The sequence below is a fragment of the Podarcis cretensis genome (genome assembly GCF_951804945.1).
Source record: "Podarcis cretensis genome assembly, chromosome: 14".
NCBI classification, from domain to species: Eukaryota; Metazoa; Chordata; class Lepidosauria; order Squamata; family Lacertidae; genus Podarcis; species Podarcis cretensis.
The window spans coordinates 6,816,497-6,836,044 of NC_137183.1; the positions used below are offsets into that span (position 1 = coordinate 6,816,497).

Here is a 19,548-nt window from a genome sequence, read left to right on the forward strand (position 1 = left end):
AGCAATCCTTCATATAATCTGATAATTCATTGTCAGTATCTCATTCAAAACAATTAGGATCCATCTGACTTCAGTGACAGATCAGAACGTTTGGTGTTTTCACTCCAACAGTAGAAGCATTATAAGAAAATAGACTTTTCTGGTGTCTGTATCTGGTTGGAAGGCATGAGGAATGCTGCATGATGGGAACATGGCCTGTCTTGAGTACTTGGCTGTATGTGCAGAGGCAAGATTCAGGCAGCCATCGCAGTGTTGATGGCGTTGTTCATATGGCTTTCTTAGCCGCCCTTCAACGTAAGGTCCTGGGCAAGTTATAACCACATAAACCATCTGCTCTTGTTGTTTGCAGCCTGGCTGGATTTTATTGGACCAACCTGATGCTTCTTGCCAGTTGCGGGAGCCAGAGTCTTCTCTACCCGCAGGCTGGGAAGAGAGGCAGGATGTCCTTGGCAGGACCTACTTTGTCAACCATGAATCGAGAAGGACACAGTGGAAAAGACCAACTGCTCAGTAAGTCTTACTGCGATCTTAATTCAAAATAGTCTACGATAGGGATGTTACTAAATGCATGTTACTAGAGAAGGCTTATCTGTGGGAGGTGCTTAGGACTTCTAATCTGTGGATCTGATTTAAAATACTTTTCTGAGATGTGTAGAGGGCCGACCAGCCCATTGCTCTTCCGCTGTAAGCTACAGGCAAAACTGCAAGTAATTTCTCAGATAATTGGGAGTGTTGTTGCACTTTGACTCCTGTGAATATTGCATTGTGTTCTGTTGACACTCGTAGGCATGGCATAGCTGTGTGTGCAGAGGCCCAGTTATTTCCCACATCAGTCTTTTTTAAAAAATCATTTACTTGTGCTGTAGTGCTGTTTATTTCACCAGTATTTCACAATGGTCCTCTGAATCAGTGGGGGTTTTTGACTCTTATTTCCCCAGAAGTCAGCACCAGTAGGCTTCTTTTACAGCTTTGCAGTACCCCTTAATGCCTCTTCCTCTTCAGCTGCATCCAGAAAGGAAGGAAGGAAGGAGCCAATGTGGGTCATTGCCCTTCTTGCAGCACTGGAGGAAACACAAAGCGGTCAGCGGGCCTAGAAACTGGGCAGGAGGTGGCACAGGATTATGTCCGAGGAAGAAGCAGGCAGCAGGAATAGAAGCGCAGGCAGAATAGAAAGGAAAGGAAAGATCATGAGAAATAGCCTTTAGCTGTCTTTTTCAGATGGATTGCACTTCTTCTGTCTCACAGTATATTAGAGATGCATATACTTGTAGTGGCAACAGGATAAAAAAAGAAGAGCCGTCTCAACTCTCCACCACCTTCTTCACAGATCACTGGGGCCCTTGTGTCTCCCTCCTGAGCTTTAGCAGGGTAGCAGTTCCCAGATGCTAGGAAGGAAGGGTAAGCACCTCAGGCCCCAACTCTGCAGGTGAACAACCGAAACCTCCCAAGACTCTTCCTGCTCTTCCCTTGGAAGGAAGGTAGTGACTGGGGAGCAGGCTAGGTTTATTAAATTTGCTTATAGCTCCCCACTAAAAAGCCCTAAAATCAGTTAGAAGCAGTGACAGCGCCAGGCCATTTTGTGCTCTAGGCAAGCAAAATTTGCACCCCTCCCAATTTTTGTTGTTGTGCTAACTTCAGTTTTCAAAGACAGATGTCTCAGAGAAATGATAAAATTCTTCAAAATATAAAATAAATGTCAAACATTATCATATAACAAAAACTAATCTGTATAAAACCGTGCCCCTCAAAGGTCAGTATTGCGCCCCCCTGAGGTCTGTGCCCTTGGTGGCTGCCTTGTTGGCCTGATGATAGCACTGGCCCCAGTTCCAAACAAGAAAAAATACAGTAATAAAACTACAAAAACAGATTAAACCCTTCGTCTGGAAGAGACCCGTGTCAGGCCTGAAGCTTGTCATAGCCTCCGGTCATTCAAAACACTGAAAGCTCTTCCAAATGCCTTATGTTGGTCTGCTTTAAGCTTCTCAGCCAGCTCCATGATTTAATCTTGTGACCTGCCTCGTCTCCCTATGAAAGCAAACCTTTCGTTTACATTGTACCTCTTCAAATATTTGAAGCCTCAGAATCCACCCACCTCCCATGTTCCCTTAAACAACATTTTTGTGCAGGGACAACGGACCCGATGCAGAGACTGGCAACATTCAGCTGGAAGTGCAGCATGCTTTTGCTCGCCGGCATCAAATAACCGAGGAGGCGGAGAATCTGGACCACAGAGAATCTCCTGAGGTGGGAACCTCACTTTTCATAGCTTTCATAGCACCTCTTTACCCTGACTTTTGACACTTGAGATGGATATTTTTAGGGCCCACCTTATTATTATTATTTTTTTTAATAATATTTATTAAAAATTTTCCAGAATAAAAAGGAAAGATAGCAAGAAAGAAAGAAAAAACAAATATGATTTACACTTGGTTTCAGTGGCATCTTTCCCGGACTCCCCCCCCCCTCCCCCTCTTGTATTCCATTTCCCTTAAATTGATTCCACAGATTCTTACCCCAAATTTTAAAACCTTATTTGTAATTTTAAATAACCCATTTATTCCAAATTAATTTATCTTATTTATCTTAATGAACCATTTCTCCTTATATTTTATATAATTCCCTAAGATCGACCCCATTTCCCTTCCACGAATTCCCCTATTTTCAAACAACAAACATGAAAAAAGTAAAGAAAGAAATAATATATAATTTTACAGCCTTTGGATTCCAAATCTCCCCCCCCCCCCCCATTCCTCGGTTCCAATCCCCAAAGTTCATCCATTGTCTACTGCCAGCCTGGTGTATCCACGTCTATATCTCAACTCCACTTTGCCGTCTTTTGATAGCTTTTAATTTCAGAAAGTCCAATCTCGAAAAAACTCTCAGAAAAAGTCATTGTTCTTCCATCCAGACCTCTATGTTTAAGAGTCTAACTTAAATTCTATTTCTTGGTCCTTTTAAAGTCTGGATGTTCCAAATACTCCGGCTTCAAATTTGGTCCAGCTCTTATTCCTCAGGTTGCTTTTTCCTGTTCTGCTGCAGAAACCTTCTAATTCAGAAACTTCTTGTTCTCCACAGAGGCTTTTGTTATTCAGGAACATAACTTGCGTCAAGTCCCTTCCTTTCTTCAATAGATAAATCCATTGTCTCCTTTAGTATAGAAACCTCTGTAGACAAAATAATGCTTCGTTTTTGCAGCTTTCCCAAGAGATAACAGATCCTGCTCAAATTCATAGTATTTTTCCACTTGCTGCTACTGTTGCAATGTCCCAGCCTCCCTCTAGAGGGAATATGGTAACTTAATTTCTTTCAAAATCAGACCCAAAAGTCAAATAACTTGTTGCCTTTATTTCCAATAATTTATGTCCAAATTGTAACAAATCTAGCCAGCAAAGCCATTGTAACAAAGTTCTCTTTTATTTTCCTGCTTTGACAGCTACTTTGACAGCTGTCAAAGTTTCTGTGTCTCTTCACCAGTCTCTCATAGCGGATCGTTCCCGGTTCCCGGGGGGGTTGCATTTTAGTTCCCACAAATCAGTCTTCTCCTCCAGCACAATTATTGTAATTTCCCTTCGTGAAGTTAAAATTTTTTTTCAGGTAAACAAGTTCATCTCTCGATCTTAGTTGTCAAATCCTTGCGTTGAGCCATCTACAACAGGGGGGGGGGCGGACTTCCTTTTTGCACTCCCCCCGCTCGCTCCAAATTCAAAGATCAAATTTCCCTTTTAAGTCCAATCAATTTACTCACGGGTTGTTCCTTTTAGTCCAAATCCGAAATTTTCAAAGAAGAAGTCGTTGCTCTCCGCCGAATGGCATGCGGCTTCGCTGGGCAGGGGAAGCATTGGACTCACAGCACCACACCCCCCCCCGTCACCCGCTCCGCAGCCTTTAAAAAGGCTCCTTCGCGGGTCGGGGGGGCGCAAACGGTGCCCGCCGAGTCACCAAGTCCATGGGCATCTCCGCCCATGGTTTTTGAGGGTCCCCGCGTCGCCGGCACGGCAGGACCCGACCCCTACCCAGCCGACTCCCTCCGGAGCTCGGAGGGAGTCCGCCATTCGGCGATGGCGCCGACCCGGAAGTGATGGGGGCCCACCTTATTTTTGTAATTGTAAGTTGTTTTAAAGTGTTTTAAATATTGAGTCTTAATGTTATAATCTGCTTTGGGACCTTAGAATGAAAATCAGTTAAATAATAATTGTTGTCACCTGTCTGTCTTGAGAGACAGTGGAAGAGTATGTCAAAGTCAAACCGTTGGAGTTCCAGCACCAGCTGTGGCTGCAGAGACTGATTTGGGAGAGACATGTTTTGTTGCAGCTGGGGCAGATGGAGACGTCTGGTTGTGCTGCTGCAGATGCACCATGTTGTTTCTTCTGCCTGTGCTCCTCCCAGCAGTCATTCTTCCTCTGGTCACAGCCATGGATAGACCTGACTGTCTGTCTCCAGGCACTGTGGTCATCTGTGAGGGATTCCCACACAGCGAGATAAAGTGATGGTGATGATGATAGTGACATTAAAATTCTGATGAAATATTTAACGTTTCTTAGAGTTGGGAGATCATCACAGAAGATGAAGCAACTATGTACAGCAACCAGACTCCCCAAGTCACTGTGCAACACAATTCTGAGGCAGAGAACAGCCTTACAGAAGAACTGAGCACAGAGCTTACGACCTCTGGGAGTTCCACTGCTGCCCAAGCAGCTTCCTGCACTGTAAGCATGATGATAAATCAAACATTGCATGCTTTAAGCAGCAGGGTCTGCCCCTGAAGACACCCTCTCCCAACAGCTAGCTTGTTCAAAGGGTAGCCTAGTTCCATCTCCTGGTTTCTGGTGTATTGGGTAAGCATAGTAGGGTATGCATGTACCAGGGATTGTCACCTCTGCATGTGCTGCTCATCACAACAGTAAATGTAGAACTAAAAAGCCTTTCCCTCTCTTGTCCTTCAAGAGTGATTTAAGCAGAAGTAACTCTCAGTCGTACCAAGCTGAAGAACAACCAGCTCTTCCTGTTGTAAGTTAAGCTCTGAATTATCCTGCCTGATTGACTCTTTTTACTGCATGTGACCAAGTCGCATGTGCTCCGTCCGTGTTACTGCAATCCTTTCACTACGACCTAAAGCATTGGGAGAATATATTGGAATAGTGTTGAAGGGTTTCCTGTGCTGATTCAAGATCACCAAAGAATAGGAAAACAGATAGGAGAGAAGAACTAGTTTGGAGGGTGATTAGCTTAGCAAAGTGGTGGTGAATGGAGGGGAAATGAGCAGTTAATCTGAAAACAAGTAGAACTCCCTTCAAACAGCACACTGTTGGTGTTTGGAATTCACTCCTAGCTTCCAAAATGGGGCTAGGCAAACTTATGTATGATCAGAATACTGCTGACTGACTGGGATGGCACCTGCAACTTCTTTCTGTTGGTCAAATTTATTGCCAGTGGCTGATGTTGCTTTATATTAGTTTACCACCTCTGGACTTGCTCACAGATGGAGTAGGAGACTGCCTAGTGGGTGGTGGAGGTTGACTGTATTGATAACTGCCTAACACAGCAGTTAACTTAGTTGGCATGTACATTCTTTTCAGTTGCCAACTTGCTTCCTAAAATATTTAAATCTTTGTTCTGTGAAGTGTCTGAGCCCTGAAAAAACACACCCCACAAGTAGCCTTTGCCAGCTAATTCTATCTTCTTTTAGTTACTGCCTACTTCATCTGGACTGCCTCCAGGCTGGGAAGTAAGGAAAGATGACAAAGGAAGGCCGTATTATATAGACCACAATTCCCAGACTACCACCTGGAAGAAGCCAGCTGTACAGGTACCTTTCCCCCACCCCCCACCCCATAGTCATCTGATCTAGAATTAAGATTGCTGCATGGGGTTTGGCCAAGTCACTAAAACGTACAGCAATCAGTTCCTGCTTATTCAAGCTTTCCTTGCAAGTCTCATTGGATAAGAAAACATGGACCTTGTAGTCTTTCAGTCTTCTGGAATGCCCAGCTCCCATCAGCCCAGCATGGACATTAGTCTGGGATGATGGAAATTGCAGTCTGATCTTCAGAGAGCCACAGGTCCTTTGTCCCTGTTCAGATAAACAGTGCAACAAACTCCACTATCCCTGATGGTGTGCATGTCACTACAGAGTTTGCTTGTATCAACATGTATTTGGATGATAGCATTGGAAATTGCATTAAGGAGCTGACAGAGTTTGTCTCATCCTGTTTCCTATTGGGGCACCTTGAAACCAGTGAATCATGTTTCTTTGAGATCTGTGAAGAATTGGTTGTCATCCTTTTGTTCCATTTGCTCGTCCCCTGAGCACAACCTGCCATTTTCTTCCAGCAGCCCAAATGATGCAAGCATGTCTTATATCCATCCAAGGGTCCCATGCTGAGGGCACTTCAGTACATGCAAGAGTTTACCTGAGCGTCTGTAATTGGAGTGCACACATTGGGCTTAAAAAAAGAAAATGCAGGGGTCTTGTGCAAGATCTTTATCAGAATTTCAGTATAGCTACAGTCCTGCACAAGACCTCTGATTAATTAAGATAAACTAACAAGTAGGAATAGATATTGTCCTCCCGCATCAAAAGCACAACTGTTACTATTATTATTATTATTTATTTATTTTTTAAAATAATTATTAAAGTTTTAAATGTTACAAAAAGAAAAAGACATAATTCCAAGTTAAACAAAAACATAACAACACATCACAGTAAAAAAAGAAGAGAATAGAAAAAAACAACAGAAAAATAGAAACAATTAAAGAAATACAACGAACCTTCCCATAACTTATCTTTTATTTACTTGTTTCCTTGACCTCCTCGCACCTCCCTTTTTTTGTATTCTAGTTTGGTTAGCTATTTCAGCAAATCCTTTCCATCTTTCCCAATTTTTATCCTATAATTTATCTTAATATAATGTAACTTTACCTTTCCTCCTTTCATCCATTAACAATCTATTTTTACTTAATCCTTTATAATATTTCCGCTAAAGCCACATAACTTCATTCCAGCCTCCTTCTAACATTCCTTAATTTTACAGTGTTTCTGTAAATAAACTTTAAATTTCTTCCAATCTTCTTCCACCGACTCTTCTCCCTTATTATTATTATTATTTATTAAACCTATTGTCACTTGGAGGTCTCCAAGTGATTTACAGCAATATATATGCATATTATATATACACACAAAAAACCGTAAGGGGGAGAAAGTGGATGGATCATGTCATACACCAATATATCATCTAACCTAACATTTATTTTTTAAAAAACAAAAACAACATGCCTGCCATATAAATTACAAACAACATTAACCATACTCAAAAAATAAACAGAGTTTACTGACACCCACTAATTAGTAGATAAACAACCATTTAGTGAAAAATAACTGGGGACTTTATCACTCTTGTGCAAACCGTATGTGCAAATCAGGAAAAGAACACTCTTAAGCCAAACCTCAGTAATAATTTTAAAACAAATAATTTGAAATTGCCCCCCATTAAAAACAACCAACCTGTATTCTGCCAATTGTAAGACATGATAACTGAGACTGGTAACATTCCCTCTTGTGTAATCCATCTCATAAACTCTGGCTTGAGGCGTTGAGCAAGCTCTTCCCTGCTTGCCCGCGCATTTCACTCTACTTGCATTCTCAATTTTCCATCAGATCGGGGTGGATGTGGGTCAGCCGGCCACGGCTCCACATTGTTCCTCCAGACAACAGTTGGCATCAGATGACTCACTGCAGCAGCCTTCGTTCCAGAAACCCCCAGAAGCTGATCTAGGACTTCTCCCAAAAGGCTGGGAAGTTCGTAACGCTCCAAATGGGAGGCCTTTCTTTATTGACCACAATACCAAAACAACAACGTGGGTAAGTAGCTTCTGGATTTAATGCTGCTGTGTATTTTTAATATTGAGGAGACAGAAGGTGGGTGGGGTGAAAGGACAATTCTTTAAAGAGCAATGCCAAGGTCCTTACACCCGCAAGAGTGTTTGGCTTGCTGATTGACCTTTGCTGAACTGCAGACACTTCCCAGCAGTATCACGTGAAAGAGGAGGAATCTGTGACTTTCTCTGAGGAAGGGAAGGGCCGGCTTGTCCCCTTGAAAGGCTCCCTCTGAGCTTGGTTTCCATGTGATCTGCCTCACACAAGGCACTGACTTGCTAGCAGGTCCTGCTCTTAAGCACCTTCCCTTCCTGATTCCTTGCTGTGTTACTTATCCTGCTAGCTGCTTCAGTTGTACCCTAGTAGCCATTTATTTGTTTTGATCATAAAAACCAAAAACAGTAAAGTAACAAGAAAATCCACTGGCTGCGAAGAAAACAGAGTTGAGAACAAGCCTGTTTCCATAAAGCAAAGCTGAGCCAGAGCTATATCTCTCCTCCCCACCCGACCCCAATCCAGGCACTGGTCTCAAACCCCAGCATGGCGTGTCAGTTTCTCTTTCTGGAGAACATTCTGTCATTGCCTGGAGGGAAGCTGCTAACAAAAGGAGCAGTTGCCCCGAGAAAGCAGAATTCGCTTTTGAAAGAAATGGGGAGCAGATAGGGCTGCTTAAATCTGTCAGATTTGCTGACTGAAAGCAGCAGTTCTAAGCACATTTTCCAGGGATTAAGTCCCGTTGAACCATGATTTCGCCCATGGAGAGAGGCATGGCTGGATTTCTATGGGGAAATCTTCCTCTCCGTGAAGTGTCACATGGATCTGCTGTTTGAATTCTGCCTCCAGCTGCTTGTGGGAAAGTAGAGTTCAGTGGCTTCCCTTGTGTGGAGGCCTTCCTTTAGCATCCAGGCAGGGGTCTTAAATGTCTGTGGCTAAAACAGTAGCTTAACAGTGTTTTTTCCCTTGTCAAAGGATGACCCCAGATTGAGAATTCCTGCTCAAGTGAGAAGAAGGACCTCTTTGGACCCTGCAGACCTTAGCCCTTTACCGGTAAGCACCTGCCTCTTGGCCTTTTTAATATTTTACATCCCTCAGATTACCATTAAGCACAAACCATTAAGCATTATAAAAGGCTGCTGCTGTTTAAATCTGTGGAACCATGCCAGCACACCCATCATTTAGCATCCTGCCAACGGGTACTTATGGTTTTCTCTCTTTCCTTTAGCCTGGCTGGGAAGAACGAATACATACAGATGGAAGAACATTCTACATAAACCACAGTATGTAGAAGTTATAGCACGACTCTCTCTTATAAGATATAATATGACTCTCCCTTATTGCTCAGCCTTATTGCAACTAATACATATGTGTGCTTGCAGATACCAAGAAAACTCAGTGGGAAGACCCTCGCTTGCAGAATGTCGCAATAGCTGGACCAGTAAGACTCCCTAGATTACTTTAAAATCAGTTGTAGCAGCTAGCCAAGTATTTGCATCTTCTGTTCACCCCAGGGCACCTTCACCTCAGAAGGTTCAATATTTATCCTTCTGAGCAGTTGGCAAACTGTATGGTAGAAATAAGAGGATACCAAATGGTTCAAATGCATTGGTGCAGTTATTTTGAATGTGAGAAGTGACTGAAATGGGGCCAGGAATTGAGTTAGTGGTGGGAGGCGATGGTGTTGAAATTCACAGGCAGGAGGTGGGGGCAGTGCTTGTGAAGATGAACATATCCTGGAGCTCAGTGATGTTCATCTGTCTATTGTTTTACTATTGTATATGTTTCAAACTGATTTTATCAGATATTGTATGTGGCCTTGGGGAAATTTGGCAAGGTGGCTAGTAAACATTAAGTGAGCTAAAGTACCGGTAACTCTTCCCCCAGGGCTCTTTGAGCCAGTCCAGCATTCCAAACACCAGCTGGTAATGATGGTTTTGCAAGGGGAGTGCCTTGAAGGGCCCCCTCTCCATTGCTTCTACCAGGAAAATAAAAGGCCTGGGTGAAGAGAGGTACTTGATTCCTGGCATGGGTTCCTGGTACCATCTAACTTGGGAATTGACTTGGAAATCGTGTGTTTTTCAGATTTCTTTCTTTCTTTCTTTCTTTCTTTCTTTCTTTCTTTCTTTTGGAAAGCTCGTCTAAACTGAGATGGTGGGAGGGGTGAAAAGTGGTTTCACCCATCTCTATAGTGACAGTTGTATTTGAGAAGAATTCTTGAGACTCCCCTCATCACAACTGAGCCATAAGATTGAACCTAGTTTTATGCATCTGAATCCCCAAATCTTCATTTTATGCTTTCATACTGTTTCATTGATTTTGGGTTGTCCTTTTCTTTTAAGGGATAGGGGATTTATATTGTACATATTGTGTACACCACTTAGAGATATTTTGAAACATTAAGCAGTTTAGAAATGCTTTTAAATAAAGTGCAAGGCTCTCAAACTGATCTCCAGCCACAGCTCAGTTGCATCCCTGAGATAAGTAGGTGGAGTGAACTCAGGCCCCTTTTGGCAGGCTCTGTGGAAACTATTTACTAAAGGTGGTATCTGAACCATTTTGGATCCGTTGTGGGATCTGTTCCTGTTCATTATTTCCCCCCAGACAAAATAGAAAAAGCTAAGGAGATTTACTAAAGGGGCTGATTTTATGTTTGTAAGGGATAAGTGATCAATGCTGGCTTGCAGAAAATGAGAATTTTTTTTGGGAATAAATTTATATGAATACAGTGGTACCTTGGTTTACGAACTTAATCCGTTCTGGAAGTCTGTTCTTAAACCAAAGTGTTCTTAAACCAAGGCGTGCTTTCCCATAGCAGCGGGGGACTCAATTTACAAATGGAACACACTCAACAGGAAGTGAAACATGTTCTTATTCCAAGGCAAAGTTCACAAACCAAAACACCTACTTCCGGGTTTGCAGCATTCTTAACCCAAGTTGTTCATAAACTTTGGGTAGTACTGTGGACAAGGATTGCAAAACAAGTGTGTGGTATAACTGAAAGATGCTCTAGTTACCTCCTGAGTGTCCTCCCACCCCAAATTCTCTCACAAAACTGTAATCCCCCGGCCTAAGGCAGAAACTTTCATGCATCAACAAATATTTGCCCCAATGAAATGTGAAGTTGGATACTTGGACATCTTACGTTCTTCTACCCTTCCCCCTTCTTCTTCAAAGGCTGTGCCTTATTCCAGAGACTATAAAAGAAAGTATGAATTCTTCAGAAAGAAGTTAAAAAAGCAAGTAAGTTATGAGTCTAGTAACTTCAAAGTGAATATGTTTCCAGAATGTGTGCTGCTTCTCCTGTCTTCTTCTCTTGCAATGAGTGCAAAGATCAGCAGTGTATCACCTCTCTCTCTCTCTCCCCCCCCCCCCCGGACTACGATTAGTGATCTTCCCCTGCCCCCTGGGCTATGACAATGTTACATGATGTACCACTGAACAAACCAGTGGAATGACTAGTGTACAGACTACTCTAAATAGTCACTTGGCACAAAAGTACAGTTGCACACACATGCCCACCTTGTTAACTATACATAAGAAAAACCCTGCTGGGTCAGACCAAAGGGTACCCAGGACCCATCAAGTCCAGCATCCTGTTCCCACATCGGCCCATTACAGAATGCCCACAAGCATGAGTTGAGTGCACCAGCAATGCTCTCCCCATTTTTGATCCCCAGCAACAGGTATGCAACCAGCCGTCCCTCTTAGTTTTTATTGGTCATGAAGGGCAGGGGTCAAGGGGTCTGGCAGTTCCTCCACTGTGAGATGTGAAGTTACAGGGAACGAGGCAGAGGGTCTCCTCAGAAGTGGCACCCACCCTGTGGAACAACCCCCCCCCCCTCAGATGTTGAACAGATAAATAACTACCGTATTTTTCGTCCTATAAGACGCACTTTTTCCCCTCCAAAAATGAAGGGGAAATCTGGGTGCGTCCTATGGGGCAAATGCAGGCTTTCGCTGAAGCTTGGAGAGCAAGAGGGGTCGGTGCGCACCGACCCCTCTCGCTCTCCAGGCTTCAGGAACACATCCGCAGCCTAGGCAGCCCTGCGGGAGTTCCCGCAGGGCTGTCTAGGCTGCGGATAGCAGCCTGCTTCCCGGAGCGCTGGGCGCGCTGAAAGCAGAGCGCCCGGTGCTTCGGGAACACATCCGCAGCCTAGGCAGCCCTGCGGGAGTTCCCGCAGGGCTCCCCACGCTGCGGATAGCAGCCTGCCGCACGGTGCGAGGTGCGCCCTGAAGCAGAGCGCCCCTCGCGCCGGGCAGACATCCGCAGCATGTTGGAGCCCTGCGGGAGTTCCCCGTAGGGCTCCCCACGCTGCGGATAGCAGCCTGCCGCCCGGGGCGCCCTAAAGCAGAGGGCCCCATGTACCGGACAGACATCGGCCAGCCCCACAAGCTGGGGGGACAGCAAGGAGGCGCAACACCACCATCCCGCTGTTCCTCGACCTAGTTCGGTTTCCCTGACCTGGTTTTGGGGGGGGAAATAAAGGAAATTTCCCCCCCTTTATTTCCCCCCCAAAAAACTAGGTGCGTCCTATGGGACGGAGCGTCCTATGGGACGAAAATTACAGTATATGACTTTTAGAAGACATCTGAAGGCTGCCCTGCACAGGGAAGTTTTTAATGGTTGGTGTTTTATTGTGTTTTTTAGATTTTATTTGGAGCCATCCAGAGTGGCTGGGGCACCCCAGTTAGATGGGTTGCATATATATATATATATATATATATATATATATATATATATATATATATATATAAAATAATACTATATAGCACATGTGGTCACCTGCGCCAATCAGAGCACCTAACTGAAACTCATCCAAACCTTATCCTCTGTGAATTCATCTAATCCTGTCACCTGCCCTGTGATCCTCAGATGAAGGGCAATATATAGATTTAATTAAAAAAAATACATAGTCGTCTTTCAGAGCCATCCAAGTTGATGGCCATCTTGTGGGAGTGAATTCATTAGCTATGTGCTCTATGAAAAAATAACTTTAAAAAAGGTATACTACTTAAGCGTAGTCTTTGTAAGCTTGGAGCATTAACAGTCTAGGCTGATATTTGTTAGGGCACATAACTTCAAATGCTCCGTGTTTAATTGAAGAGTATTCTTCAGTCTTCATTGATCAAACTTCTTGCCAAAAGTGCAGGGCCCTGTTTAAGTATCCTCCCTTCATTTTGCTTGACAGACTACTCTAACAATCAGTTACCGTGTTTCTCTTCAGGGTGATATTCCAAGTAAGTTTGAAATGAAACTTCACCGTGCCACAATTTTCGAAGACTCCTACAGAAGAATTAGTGCTGTAAAGAAGCCAGAGTATCTCAAAGCCAGGCTATGGATTGAATTTGATGGTGAAAAGGGTTTGGACTATGGAGGGGTCGCCAGGGAGTGGTTCTTCTTCATCTCCAAGGAAATGTTTAACCCATACTACGGATTGTTTGAATATTCTGCCACGTAAGTAAGACACCTACTGTGGCCAAGATTCTGCCATTTTTCTGCGGGTGTGAAATGTTGAACAGCTTAAACAACAAATTAGCCAGGCTGCCATCCAGATACTTCATACCTCATTTGAAGTTCTCCTATGTTAGCTGTGTGTGTGTGCGCGCATAGAGGGAGCACTAAGTTTCTTCTCTTGGCTAAACTTGGCTACTCTAAGGCTCCTCTTTGCCCATTTCTTCGAGAATGGCAGTTCTACAATTTGAGTCTTATCTTAAGAACCAAATTTAACCTTGAGCCAAACTCCAGGAGGAGGAGGTGAAGGAAGCAGCCCTTCTGCAACTCATCTTTGCACTTCTACCTGGGAGAGGCCCAGTGGGATGAGGCAAGTGCTAGACTGGATGGATGGCAAATGCTGAGTTCCTGGGGAAGGGCAATAGCTCAGTGGCAGAGAGTCTGCTCTGGGTGCTCCAGGTTGGTTGAACTGCAGCTTCAGTGCTCAGTATCTCTAGGTAGAGTTGGGGAAGGACTTTAGGGAGCCATTGCTGGTCCACATAGTCAAAGCTGATCCTGATGGACCAATGGCCTGATCCCCATAGGGCAGCTTCTGAGATGTTTGAGCAAATGTCTACTGCTAGTATATGGCGCACATGGCCTCTACTTCCCTTGCAGGGATAACTATACTCTCCAGATTAATCCAAACTCCGGCATGTGCAATGAAGACCACCTTTCATACTTCAAGTTCATCGGCCGTGTGGCAGGGATGGCCGTCTACCATGGAAAGCTCTTAGATGGTTTGTACTTGACATTACAGAGGCTGCTTCTTGGCCGCTATTATTAGCACTGTGCTCCATAACATTTCTTTGCGACCAAGCTCTTCCTCTTTGTCTCTTGCAGGTTTCTTTATTCGCCCTTTTTACAAAATGATGCTTCAAAAGCCAATAATTCTTCATGATATGGAATCTGTGGTATGTAACATTCACCTCAAGCTGCTGTTGTTGCCTCACATTTTTATGGTGAATTAAATTAGTGCACACTTACCCATTATTTACATTTGTTAACACCTTCCACCCAAAGGATGGTTTATGTTGCTGGTCTTAATCACTCATCCCTGTCATGTTCACTCTAGGACAGTGAATACTACAGTTCTCTGAGGTGGATTCTTGAAAACGATCCCAAGGAACTAGACCTCCGATTCACAGTAGATGAAGAACTTTTTGGGCAGGTTTGTAGCCATGCAGGGCTTAAATTAGAACACTCAAAAGGAACAGGATGCCTTATGGTTGCTTCAGTCTTACCTTGTCTAATATTGATTTATGCTTTTTTGATAATGAAACAGTAAGTTGATAAGTGAGTTGAATTAGAGTTTTTACCTGGTCGTCTCAATATTTGTGGTCATCTACAAAATAAGTTTAAATTGCAGTGAAGCATACATGCATGGCAACAAGCAAAACACTGCCACAAGCCTGTGACCACAAAAAAATTAATCTCTTGAAACAGATGTAGGTACCAGGTCTAGTTTTTCAGAGTAGCAAATGGTCTTTTGTCATCTGACCAGGAGAGTGTTGCTCTGGCACCCTCAGAAATCTGCTGGGACAATTTTGTGAGACACTTTAGGGATAAAACACTCAGATACAGACAGAATTAGACGCCATGGTTAGAGCAAGTCTCCCATGGAGGTGCCCAGAGCCCTATCTGTGCTGAACCAGTTTCAATTATTGTGGTCTTAAGATGTGGATAAGCAGCTCATGGAAGAGCAGTCAACCACCTGCCTGTGCTTCTGGTGTAAATATACTGATTTGATTTTGAATTGTATCATTGTTTCATTGTAACTCGCCCTGGGACCCTGTGGTGAAGGGCCTGTAAGAAACCTCACAAATAAATGGAGAAATCCTGAAGCTCCGCCAGCAAGCCCTGCAGCTGGTAATAGCAAGCCTTCCTGTATCTCATCACTCACTTCAGGTGATCAGCAAAGAGGAGGTCTGTGTTTATGGAGGGAGGAGGAGGAGATTTTGCCTTACTCCTTATGTAGTGCTCAGTTTGCTTTGGTCCTCTTGTCTTTAGACTCATCAACATGAATTGAAACCTGGAGGGTCAGATGTGGTGGTCACAAATAAGAACAAGCAAGAGTATATTTAGTAAGTAACAGACTGCAGAACTGACACCACCCCACCCCTTGTGTGTGCATTTTCCAGTGGCAACTGTTCGCCATAAACTCTTTGTTCAATTTCCAATCTTCTCTATCTTAAAGCTAATGCTATGAAGAATCTGTAAAAACCTTTTAAATGTAGCTGTCATGTTGGTGTTTAAAACTCAATACTTCCTTCCATTTTACAGTCTTGTAATACAGTGGAGATTTGTGAACAGGATCAGGAAACAAATGGCTGCCTTCAAAGAGGTACCGTCATTTGCAGATACTCTTTGTGTTCTAACGTTGTCAATAGTCTCTTTCAATATTGATTTCAGTCCATTAATTTTTTACCTGTGTGCTATTGAATTTTTACCTTGCTCTATACCTAGAGTGGCTTGAATTATTATTTTTAAAGCCATAAAGCTGTGTGAGCACAGCATGAAACCCCAAAAGAGAATGTGGAAAACTTAGATTCTCTCTCCCCCCTCTTAACTCCAGCCGTAAACTCCAGGATAAAATAGGAATCTGTCCTAAATGTCTTCCAAAATGGAATGGGACCGAGGTGCAGCAAAGCTTCTTTGAGGGGGGTTCCATAATGGTGGGGTTATGGCTACAAACACATCGCCATTCCAGTTGTCCAGCTTGCCTTATGCTTCTTCTGTATTCTAGGGTTTTTTTGAACTAATACCACAAGATCTCATCACAATCTTCGATGAAAATGAGTTGGAGGTAAGCTTTCTTATGCTTCTTTCAAAACCTGTTTCCTTTGGGGAGTTTGTGTGTTGATATTTTCTGAGATAATGTTTCCTCTCTCTCTCTCTCTCTCTTTTCAGTTACTGATGTGTGGCCTGGGAGATGTAGATGTGAACGACTGGAGGGAACACACAAAGTACAAAAACGGCTACAGTGCAAATCACATAGTTATTCAATGGTTTTGGAAGGTAACCAAAATGGTGATTTCATTCTTCTAGCAGGAACGTTTTAAGCAAATGTTAGGCCAGAATTGCGTGAGAGTGTTTATGTCCTGCTACAAGTAGCGAAGAGTACATAGAGTGCTCAACATGCTCTCTTCTTCCATGGTTGTACTAAAGATGGATGGAACTCAACTTAAAACAGTGGCACTGTTTAACCACCCATCACTGATCCTGGCAACCTCCTAAGTTAACAACAAATGCTTCTTCTGTGCAGTGGAAGCAAAAAACAAAAAAAACTCCACTTGGAATGAAACCAGGCCAATTTTCTCTGAGCAGACACTTAATAAACAAGCCACATTGACCAGATTGAACAACAACAAACACGTGTGATGGTTGGTCATAAGGTTAGCATTTCAGTAAGTCTTTGTAACTCTTCCTAGGCTGTGCTGATGATGGACTCTGAAAAAAGAATCCGACTCCTTCAGTTTGTGACGGGCACATCCCGCGTACCTATGAATGGATTTGCTGAACTATACGGTATGCACTTGCAGGGAAATAACAGTTACAATAACAGGGCATTTCCACGGGCATTCTAGAGCAAATTCTTCACACGCTGAGTCATCCTTCACAACCTCATATTACAAATGGTCAATATTATCCCCGTATCACAGATGGGTGTGTCTGTGTGTGAAGCTGAGGTGGTGGTGGCCTCTTTGTGAGTTTATGGCCTGAGGTGGGCTTTTAAGTTATTGCCTTCAAAATCTCATTGGGGTAAAATAACACCCTAAAAATAAGGGACGCGGGTGGTGCTGTGAGTTAAACCACAGAGCCTAGGACTTGCTGATCAGAAGGTCAGCGGTTCGAATCCCCGTGACGGGGTGAGCTCCCGTTGCTCGGTCCCTGCTCCTGCCAACCTAGCAGTTCGAAAGCACGTCAAAGTGCAAGTAGATAAATAGGTACCGCTCTGGCAGGAAGGTAAACGGCGTTTCCGTGTGCTGCTCTGGTTCACCAGAAGTGGCTTAGTCATGCTGGCCACATGACCCGGAAGCTGTACGCTGGCTCCCTCGGCCAATAAAGTGAGATGAGCGCCGCAACCCCAGAGTCGGCCACGACTGGACCTAATGGTCAGGGGTCCCTTTACCTTAACACCCTAAAAAGAGATGGTGTGCCTGTCCCAGTATCATGTGTAAGGAAGATAAATGCGGGGGCAACTTGTAGAGGGATTTGTGGGGTGTGGGTGGGTTCCTGCACTTTCTACCTGCCAGTTTCCCTCAGGCCAGAGCAGGTGGGCCAGTTGGCATGGGCAGACTCCAAGTCCTCCTGGTAGAGGCAAAGGGGGCAAGTCTTTGGTAAGGATTATTGATATTGCAAGGAGAATCAAGGGGGGGGGGCGTCCTTTAGCACAGGATGTTAATCTTTTAAAGAAGAGTCAAAAAGATTAATACAGAAATATAGATAAGTAAATGCAGAAACGGGGCCTACATTTCCCATCTGGCCTGGGCCTATTGCCAGCTTTGCATGGCCCTTTTTCTCCATTTGACTTGGGAGGACATCCAGCAAAGGATTACTTATCCTCCACCTAATGGACCTTGCAGGATCTCCTCCCAAGTCCAATGGAGAACAAGGCCCATGCAAAGCTGGCAATAGGCCCAGGCCAGATGGGAAATGTAGATCCCGTTTCTGCCCCATTTCTGTAAAGCTGATAATAGCACATGTGGTCCCTTGCATGTGCCCTTCCTGTCTACCCTCCCCTACACACACACACACGCACACACACACCCCTCTTCAGTGTGGGGTTGGGGAGATGCAGCTGACGAAATCACCAGCTCTTGTTTATCCCCAGTAACTAGAATTAATTTAATAACTAATGGGAAGATGTATTTATTTGTTTGCGCTGCAATTACCCAAATAGGAGCAAAAAAACTTAACAGGAGCCCTCCGTCCTGCTCCCTCAGAGCTGGAGTTGTGGGACCAACTTAGTCTGCATATTCTTGGAAAATAACTTCTTAAATATCATGATTCACAACTTCTGTTAATGGCTGCACAAGGTGCCATGAAGTCTAGAGGAACTTTGGAGTCAGCACATGACACTGAGATGCTTCTTTTGCGTTCAAGCAGCCTCATCACGTTCATTATGTCAGGAACCCATTACCACGCTCCCGCAAGGTAGACTTTTGACCTTGTGTTGCAGATGAGGATGGGTTTGCCACAGGGCAGAAGTAAGGTCTTCTCCACTGGACCACCTTCACAAGTCAGTATTGGCCCTTACCCTGCTGTAGCTGGATTAGTTTCTTTTCCCCATAGTTTGCATGTTCCACTTCCATAAATGAGAGCTGCCTGTAGCCAAGGCTTACCCTGTGACCAGGTGAGGATCTAAAATCATTAGGCTTGCTGTGTATGTTCTTTGCAGGTTCAAATGGACCACAGTTGTTCACCATTGAGTACTGGGGCAGCCCTGACAAATTGCCGAGAGCTCATACTTGGTAAATATTCCTGAGCATGAAGTATTCTGTTGAGATTGTTCCTCTGTTCATCCTGGCATATAACATAGCTGTTTTTTGTCTCTTCTATCCATCTCCACCCCACCCCACCCCAGTTTTAACCGCTTGGATTTGCCTCCGTATGAATCTTTTGAAGACTTGTGGGACAAGCTTCACTTTGCAATTGAAAATGCTCAGGGGTTTGATGGCGTTGACTGAGCCCCAGGAGAGGAGGGTGACAATGCTGTACTTCTTTTCTGTGCTGCAATTTGAGAGTTTACAAGCTAAACAAATATTCCAGGGACTCTGTTGCTGCATTTGAACGGCAACTGAATCTTTATGGTATCCTCTTTTTTTTTTTTTTAAGTGTTAATTTCAGTTACAGCTAATTGTATTTTGCATTTCAAACTCTTGCCTGTTGGATTAGCGGGTGCGCATGAACACTGGTGAGGCTGGCATGAATGAGCCTTGCATTACCTCTTTCAAGAATTTGCCGCCTTGGCAATCTTAACTACTGAAAGCGTAAGCTGTGAAAAGCCGAGTCTGTCTGTCTGTCTTCCGTCCATCCGTCGGTCCATGTGTGCATTCTCTCTCCAGAGGTGGCTGGACATCCCACGGATTCTGCTCTTGGGTTGCGAAGCACTTCTTCAGATTTTCCAAAGCACCTTAACTATATCTTTGGGTAACCTTAAAATCTTTCCACCTGTGCGCAGTAA

At 43.9% G+C, this 19,548-nt stretch overlaps 1 protein-coding gene across 2 annotated transcripts in view; it reads left to right on the top strand.

Moving 5' to 3' along the window:
• NEDD4 (NEDD4 E3 ubiquitin protein ligase) overlaps positions 1-19,191 on the top strand; it is a 46,049-nt gene extending 26,858 nt beyond the window's left edge. For both annotated transcript variants that reach the window (XM_079953174.1, XM_079953173.1), the window contains 21 exons: positions 350-510; positions 2,127-2,244; positions 4,542-4,706; positions 4,945-5,007; positions 5,687-5,806; positions 7,655-7,858; positions 8,843-8,920; positions 9,096-9,150; positions 9,250-9,308; positions 11,045-11,110; positions 13,096-13,325; positions 13,980-14,101; positions 14,205-14,275; positions 14,437-14,532; positions 15,372-15,445; positions 15,645-15,705; positions 16,108-16,167; positions 16,272-16,379; positions 16,793-16,889; positions 18,763-18,835; positions 18,949-19,191. In XM_079953174.1, the coding sequence (XP_079809300.1) occupies positions 350-510; positions 2,127-2,244; positions 4,542-4,706; positions 4,945-5,007; positions 5,687-5,806; positions 7,655-7,858; positions 8,843-8,920; positions 9,096-9,150; positions 9,250-9,308; positions 11,045-11,110; positions 13,096-13,325; positions 13,980-14,101; positions 14,205-14,275; positions 14,437-14,532; positions 15,372-15,445; positions 15,645-15,705; positions 16,108-16,167; positions 16,272-16,379; positions 16,793-16,889; positions 18,763-18,835; positions 18,949-19,051 (2,184 nt within the window). In that variant the 3' untranslated portion in view covers positions 19,052-19,191. The remainder of the gene's footprint in view (positions 1-349; positions 511-2,126; positions 2,245-4,541; positions 4,707-4,944; positions 5,008-5,686; positions 5,807-7,654; positions 7,859-8,842; positions 8,921-9,095; positions 9,151-9,249; positions 9,309-11,044; positions 11,111-13,095; positions 13,326-13,979; positions 14,102-14,204; positions 14,276-14,436; positions 14,533-15,371; positions 15,446-15,644; positions 15,706-16,107; positions 16,168-16,271; positions 16,380-16,792; positions 16,890-18,762; positions 18,836-18,948) is intronic.
• Positions 19,192-19,548: the final 357 nt, after the last annotated feature.